The 7,742-nt window shown below is 53.1% G+C and overlaps 1 protein-coding gene across 3 annotated transcripts in view; it reads right to left on the reverse strand.

Annotated features, from left to right (window-relative positions):
* LOC113218180 (endothelin-converting enzyme 2) overlaps window positions 1-7,742 on the reverse strand; it is a 35,990-nt gene that overhangs the window by 4,356 nt on the left and 23,892 nt on the right. The window contains exons 12-21 of one of the 3 annotated variants that reach the window (XM_026438411.2): window positions 7,600-7,717; window positions 6,879-6,975; window positions 6,594-6,770; window positions 6,403-6,506; window positions 6,120-6,178; window positions 5,990-6,038; window positions 5,719-5,786; window positions 4,205-4,335; window positions 3,165-3,332; window positions 818-1,060 (exon numbers count right to left, since the gene is read on the reverse strand). In XM_026438411.2, coding sequence (XP_026294196.2) covers window positions 884-1,060; window positions 3,165-3,332; window positions 4,205-4,335; window positions 5,719-5,786; window positions 5,990-6,038; window positions 6,120-6,178; window positions 6,403-6,506; window positions 6,594-6,770; window positions 6,879-6,975; window positions 7,600-7,717 — 1,148 coding nt within the window. In that variant the 3' untranslated portion in view covers window positions 818-883. Of the gene's footprint in view, window positions 1-817; window positions 1,061-3,164; window positions 3,333-4,204; window positions 4,336-5,718; window positions 5,911-5,989; window positions 6,039-6,119; window positions 6,179-6,402; window positions 6,507-6,593; window positions 6,771-6,878; window positions 6,976-7,599; window positions 7,718-7,742 lie in introns of those variants that run through there. The other 2 variants (XM_052271549.1, XR_008011618.1) reach the window with 2 other exon arrangements.

The raw sequence follows: 7,742 nt of genomic DNA on the forward strand, positions 1-7,742 counted from the left end.
CACGCCAGCCGAGCCCCATCGTGCCCTGCCTCGGTGATGGCGCGCAGCTCGCGGCCTCCCGGTCTTGACCCTTTTCAATAAGTCGTCCACAGTCGCGCCGCCGCCGCCGCCGCCGCCGCCGCCGCGCTGGGGGAGCAGCAGCGGCAGCAGTAGGGGTGCGCGCCACAGACACATCCATGCATTTTTCACCGCGGCGTCGCTCTTCTGGCCTCCGGCCATCGCAAGGGGCCATCATATCATCACGATCGTTTGACGTCACGAGCCGCCCCTCGGCCGCCCCGCCACTGCTTGGCCCCGCCCCGCCCCGCCCTGCTGCTTGGGGTTGAAATTTTACTGACCTGGGCGTGGCGGGGGCGGGGCTCGGCTGGGCCCCAAAGGGGAGCCCTGGAAGTGGAAGGGGTGGACGACGGGGACGCGGAGAGCGGCGGCGCCACCGGGAGGGGGTCGGCTCTCTTCCGCGGTCACCGCGTCGGCGCCGCGGTCGGCCGTGCAGAGCAGGGCAATGAATAGGTTAATAATACTGTATGGGCAGCAGGATCTCTCTCTCTCGCTCCCTCTCTCTCTCTCTCTCTGTCTCTCGCTCTCTCTCGCTCTCTCTCGCTCTCTCTCGCTTTCTCTTAATTTCTTGTATCGACGTTTTCACCCCCCTCGTGGTCTAGTCCTCGATCGCAGAGGCCAGTAGTTAATTAACCTGCGCGGCCCATTCCATGGAACAGGACCGCCTTTTCCCCCTTCTCTCCCTCTCTTTCTAAATTTAAAATGAACATGAAGTCACTCTGTTGTTAGACTGAAAGTAGTCAATTCAGACGGCAATAACTGAAATAATTACAAACTTTATTTATGGCGGTGGAATACATGCGGGCAGTAACACACTTAGTCGGTGTCACCACAGGCGGCAGCGCGGCCGGTCCGGGTTCATGCCGGTGCCCTTGGGGCACGACCAGGCGCGCGCGAAGTCCTCCGAGTTGCTGATGGTGCCCCAGGTGCGCACCCGGTTGGGGGCGTGCTCGTCCTCCAGCGACCACGCGAGCGACTCGGCCGTCCACGTCTCGCACCACACCTGCAGCAGGCAACGAGGCTGTCAACGTCCACCACGCGACGTCCACAGAACGTCTACAGAACGTCTACAGAATGTCAACGGAACGTCTACAGAACGTCTACAGAACGTCTACAGAACGTCTACAGAACGTCTACAGAACGTCTACAGAACGCCCGCACGACGTCCTCGACGACGAGGCGAGCGCCCCCCTCGCCGCCCGGTGGCACCCAGGATGGGCAGTGCCGCCGGGCAGCAGTGCGCGCCGGGCGAGCCTACACAGCAGGCGCTCGGCCCGCCACCAGGACCAGGACGATGACCAAAGGATGCCCGCCGCTGGCACGCGCAGCCTTCCGCACCGAGTCCCTCACGCTCACGGGAGCGTGCGTGAGGAACAGCAGCCAGGAACAGCAGCAGCTGCTCGTGGGTGTCCTTGGCCATGCCCAGGAGCAGCGGCACCCCGTCAGGGACCAGTAACATACACTTTGGCGTTACGTTACAAAATACATAGTGTACCGATCAGTATCGTTCTCTTTGTCGTTACGGTACAATAACGGTAACAGAACTGGTCCATCATCGGTTTGGTTACAATTTGTAACCAGTTCGGGCCGGTTCCAAAGAAAACGTTTCATGGAACGAACTTTTAACAAACTTTGAGATGTAACGTTACGAATCGTACCGACATGAAATGGTAAAAGCCACTCTGTTACAATTTGTAACGTTACAGGTCTGAAACTGTCCCCGAAAAGACATAAGTAACGTTACGAATAACACAACAATAACGGCCGCAAAAGTTACGTTACAAAACTTTTTCCCCCGACGATTGTGCCAACGCCACGCCACCGCGGGCGACTTGGGCCTCAAGCTCGATCACCACCTACCACTGCCTCGACCCGGAGCCACAGGGAGTGATAGGAACAAATCCATGCCTTCGCCTTCCTCCGCATCCAGGGCAAATTCAGTCAAGACCGGAGCAGCTCAAAGAAAAGCATTTCCCCTGCCCGGAGTTGAACCCCCGACTGCGGAGCAGCTGCCCGACACGCTCTCCACTGAACCAGAGCGGATCGCTGGAGAGTGCGGGCAGCGCACCAGTCTGGTTCGCTCGCCGGTCGCCGCTGGCCACCGCTTGCCGGAAGGAATTCGTGAGCGGAAGGCAGCGGTGCGCTGCCCGTCGCCACCATCAATGCGCTCCATAGTCCAGTGGAGAGCGTATGGGCCAGGCATCCTCAAGGTCGAGGGTTCGACGCTGGGCAACCGAGATGCTTTTAAGTTTCTTTCTTTGAGCTGCTCCGGTATTGACTGTATTTGCCCTGGCGGAGGAAGGCATCAGAGCTCTGCAAAAGTCGCCTCGTCGACCGCGTGCAGGTGAGATGTGAGGGGGGGAGACAGAGCGGGTGCTCCTCTCCTCACCTCTCACCTGAACGCGGTCGGTGGCGACCGCCTGCCGGTCGAGCTCGGTCGGTAGACGAGGCGACTTTTGCAGAGCTCTGGAAGGCATTAGTTCATATCACTATGGATTAGACCAGGGGATTCTCTGCGCAGCCAGCCACAATCCAGGCGAAGACCATGGTGCATTCAGCCGTTTCTCTCGGGAGGGCGTAGGTGTAGCTCCGGGTCGAGGCGGTGGTGGTAGACATCGAGCCCGAGACCCGAGACGCCCGCGGAGACGTGGACGTGGCACCTGCAATCTTGTCCGACTGGGAAATCTTTGTAACGTAACTTTTGCGGCCGTTATTGTTCCGTTATTCGTAACGGTACATCTGTTTTTTTCTGGGACAGTTCAGATCTGTAACGTTACAGAACGTACCTCTAGAATGTAACGTAACAACCTGCATCGGTTTTGAGTAACTTTACATTTGTAACGAACATAATAACTCAGAAGCACGGTCTGGATCGTATTTTGTAACGTTACAAAAAATGGAACTGTACAAAATGTAACTTTATTCGTTTACTGTTACGTACCATGGAACTCACTCTATGTTCAATTAAGTTTTTGGTGCGGTAACGTAACGGAAAACTCCGAGAAAATAACTTTTAATTTGTTATGTTACTGGTCCCTGCTCCTCACACTCACGTGGGCGTGCGCGAGGAACAGCAGCTGCTCGTGGCTGTAGCTCCTCACACTCACGTGGGCGTGCGCGAGGAACAGCAGCTGCTCGTGGCTGTAGTTGGCCATGCCCGGGAGCAGTGGCTCGACGACGCCGTGCCTCCGGACGTAGCGGCGGTAGGCGCGGACCGCCTCCTCCATGCCGCCGTTGTCCGCGATGTTCTCGCCGAGCGTCAGCTCCCCGTCGACCTGCGGGCCCCGCGGTCGCGCCGCCCGGGGAAGACAAAGCGCGGCGTTAAGCAGGCTTACCCCCCAAAATCGCTCCCTCCTCCGCCCCGAAAAGTTCCCCATCGTCCGCGTGTTGAACTTGCGGGACGGCCCGAGAGGTTTGCGGGGGTAAACTTGTTCACAAAGTAGTACATGACCGTCGATGACCGGCTCATCGGGAGATATTGGCCTGCCAGCGCGCTCCTCTCCCCCATCGCCTCGACAAACAGCCCCTCCGCCCCCGGGCCCGCCCCCGGGCCCGCCCCCGGCGGCGGTCAGCCAACGGCGGCCACCACGACCAGCCTGTGTTGGGTGGCGCGGTCGGGCATAACGTCAACTACCCCTCCACGCCCCCCAGGCTCGTACCCCTCCGTCATCCTCGCCGCCGTACCCCCCGCGTACATCCATCGCAGCGAATGTCAACATTCGTCGTAAAGTTTGCCGTGGGGTTTAGTGGAGAGCTGAGAGGACGCAAGGTCAGGACCGGGGCGATGGTGGCTCGCCGGTAAAAGACCGGGAGGAAGGGGGTCGCAGTAGCCCCAACGTAATAACCGCATCGGCACATACAGTCGTCCCTCTTGTCCACAACAACAAAATTCGACACAAAAAATAAAAATCCCGACAATATTCATAAAATGCTGTCGTATATTAATCGGCCGGTATCTCTGCGCATTCCCTCCGCCAACACCATGAATATTTCCCGCAGCTGCGCCTGCTGCCCGCATGACCCCCCAGCGGCACTACACAGCGCCGCCGGGCCCGTTCCGCCCCCTGCTTGAGCTCGAGCCGGGCAGCCGACAAACACGCCGCCGCCACTATACGCCGTGAGCCCTGAGCAAACGTTACGTACTCACGTTCATCTCCACTTCGGGAAGAAAGTAATCTCCATACTGCTTGACAAAGCACGCCGTCCTGTTCTCGTACTCGGCCACCGTGGCGTTGCTCCACCAGGGCCTCATGTTGCCGTCCCGGTCGAAGAGCCGGCCTGTTGGCAAGCAAACGGAGGGGTAGAGGGTGAGGGTTAAATCAAGGGTACGGTCAGAAACTCGCTCTGAGCTGTGATCCATGTAAAGTGGCATGAGAGTGGGGGAGGTCCTGCACATGAAGAAATTTCAGCGTTTTATTGACAAGTTCTGTTTACACTATTCTTGTAATCTGTGATTACGGCAGCCACCAAATTACAGTTCCAGTTGTACAGGTGCAAACAGACCAAGTGGACAAATCTGGATCATGACCTTACCGCAAGTTCACGTCAAATAAATTAAGTCAGTTGATTGCGCATACACAAAGGGCTATTGCGAATTGCGCTGACAGACAATTGAAAGTTACTGACACAACAGATTTGTTGCTCATTAGCACAATCTTCTGCTTCCAGCAGAGATATCATGGAAACCCATGCATTGGACCAGTGCTTGTGGAAGAACATGGTACGAACCCCCAGCTACCCTTTGGATCAAGAACCTATGTCTCGACCACAGTCCTGACTGACGCAGTCACAATGATCGTGTTGGACCCAATCTCAGTCTCACAATACCTAAGCTTATTTTGGACCCATTGAAAGAGCCCTATTGCAAGAAAATGTAAGAAGGAGGTTTCAGTTTTAGGCTCAACAGTGAAGAACTTAGCAAACAAGATTGGTAAGAGAAATGTGCACCCTCAACGGCCCTCAACTGACAGAAACTGGTACGCACCCTTAGTATCATTTTTAGTCAGAACACAACAAATTTCTTCAATGCAGTGGTGATGTTACAGAGACGGAAGAGTTGCCACAACAGCGTGTTGAAACACAATGGGAATCATAACCTCTTAAAGTAGACTTCAAATACAGCGTAAGTGGTTACAGTTGGAACCGAGCTCACACGCAGTACCGTGGTGGTAGTGGTGGTCACCACAGATACGGTTAGAAAATTGTACATCCACAAATGCGATGACAGACATTATTTCACGACGAAAATGCACGTCGCTGAAACATAACCGACAAAACACGCGCACCGATCGCACGACTCCGACTCCGACTCGACCGCTGCCAGCTGCCAGCCTCCGCTAGGGGTCGCCAGTTTACTGACATTTTACATATTTAAGTGAAATAAATTAAAAGTATTTCCTCTCATAGAAGGAATTATTTCATTCTATGAAACTCAATGAACGGTTAATTTTAACGTGAAGACTTTCTACTAAAAACGTATTGACGCCCCCCCCCCCCTTAAATTGAGTTGGCCAGCTTGTCTCTTGTCTCGAGAAAGCGCACGATGAGTTGCCTACCTACACGGAGTCAAAGTGCTAAATTAAAGGAAGGGAGTAGGTAAAGGGTAAGGGGTCGGCATTTAAATTTTTTATTGCGAAACGGCCATCCCCCAGGGTGCCTCACCGTAGCTGTCGAATCCGTGAGTGAGTTCGTGACCCAGAATAGTCCCAATCGCTCCATAATTCAGCGCCCTGGAATCAAAAACAAATGACAGTTGAGAACAGGGGAAGGCAGATTGGAGGGGTCGGATTACTTCCCGGCTGTGCATTGATTCCTTGGTGTAGAATAAATCCCCTTGAATTGCATCGCCTGCCCCTGTAACGGGCCATTACTAAGTGAAAGCATTTCTAGTCCCACGAATCACAACTTGTGCAACACACATAGTTCTACTTACTCCAAGCCCAAATCATAAAATGGGAATTGTAAAATCGCCGCGGGTATTGCTGAGTAGCGGAAGAGAAATTACTAGTTAAGAGGTGAAGACACTGTTATTTCTTGGAAAACACATACAAACAAGAACTTACTGACTGCATTGGACTGAAAAGAATGGAATGCGTTGACATCAGTGGGGTCGGTTGCCCAGCTAAGGAAAAATAGAAAATAATATTAGGTATTTTAGTGTTCAGAAAATTAAGTACACTATAGCTTTGTAAGACGGTGCAAGGTGAAGACAAGCGAGTCAAACAAAAAGAAACTTAATTCATCGAGCGGTTCCCGCTAGTGGTGACCAATCAGAAATGTCTATGTTCTGTCCTTTCTTCCTCCTCCGTCAAAAATATAGAAAAAAAGTGCATTGATTAAACTTACGTGTCTTCCTCGTTTTTACGTCGCAGGGAGGCCAATGTCCACGCGCTGTAGGCGTCCTGGAACTGCAGCATGTTGTCTAAAAAGGCATCGCTTGTCATATTGATCTAATGATTTCAACAAACAAAACAAAAGTATGTATTTGTGGTTTCTTTTCTCTTTGGCAAATTTTCTTTGACTCCGCAGTCACTTACCCCTTCGTAGTACTCATCGAGCAGCGTCACGTTGAGCAGCCACTCGGGGAAGCCGACAAAGGACTTCATGGCCTTGACCTTGTCGAGGGTGGCCGCCTTGGTGGGCGCGTCCATCCAGTCCAGGTCGGCCACCATCTCCTGGAAGACGCTCTTCACGTCGCCCAACATCTCGTGAACCTTGGTGATTCATACAAAACAATTACGCTTCCGCAATCATAACAATCACGCGTGAAATTATTAGTTCCGTTTCAATGTACGCATCACAACATTGAATTCCAGATTTACCTTTTCCCCAACGGTCCTGAGGTAGGCAACATCCGCCATGCCGTAGCTCACAGCCATGCCCATCAAGCTGTTCACCGACTCCGTGCAGACCATCTCCCTGCAGAAAAGCATGTTGAATGAATGAATGAATGAATGAATGAATGAATGAATGAATGAATGAATGAATGAATGAATGAATGAAGTTCATTGCGGAATAGGAGGTGCATCAGAGATCACTGATGCATTAAACACCCTTTTAGACAGTCCCTTTAAGACTGTCTCTACCAGAAGGAAACGTGCCCCCCCCCCCCTCTTTCCTCCTTTATATATTTATTTCCGTTGATATTAGATATTTCACCTTGTACAGTCATAAGCTTGCTCTAGCAATTACGTTGGCATACAGTCTCACTTTTGCCAAACTGACACAGGTAGCAGTACAGAGTAGGGGGCAGCGCAGAGGGTCTCGCGTCAAAGGGAATCACTAAGGCGGGCTGGCACACGCAATCACGTGAACTCCCCTATTAAGGCCGTCCACACATACTGTCGTGCGAGTTCCCCTTCTCTCTTTTCCCCAAACTTCGGTAGCACTCCTCGATAAGATTTTATTTCTTTTCAAATATACAAAATTGGTTTCATTTTGCGGACTGTTTCGTCAAAATTAACAGGGACGCATCGAGAGCCAAGTGAATATGCTATGCAGCAGAGACGGTGGCAGCCCTAGTGGCGGTAACAGCTCTGTCACCTGGGCCTTGCAGCGCCGGTCCCTGAGGCAATCTCCTGGTAGCTCCTCCTCAGCTGTCGCATCTCCGCGGTGGTGTACGGCGCCAGCAGGTCCACCATCTCCCACCACAGGGAGAGCTCTGCTCAGAACGCAATAATGATAAT

This window comes from Frankliniella occidentalis, unplaced genomic scaffold (assembly GCF_000697945.3).
Source record: "Frankliniella occidentalis isolate FOCC.00 unplaced genomic scaffold, Focc_3.1 Scaffold6, whole genome shotgun sequence".
NCBI lineage: Eukaryota > Metazoa > Arthropoda > Insecta > Thysanoptera > Thripidae > Frankliniella > Frankliniella occidentalis.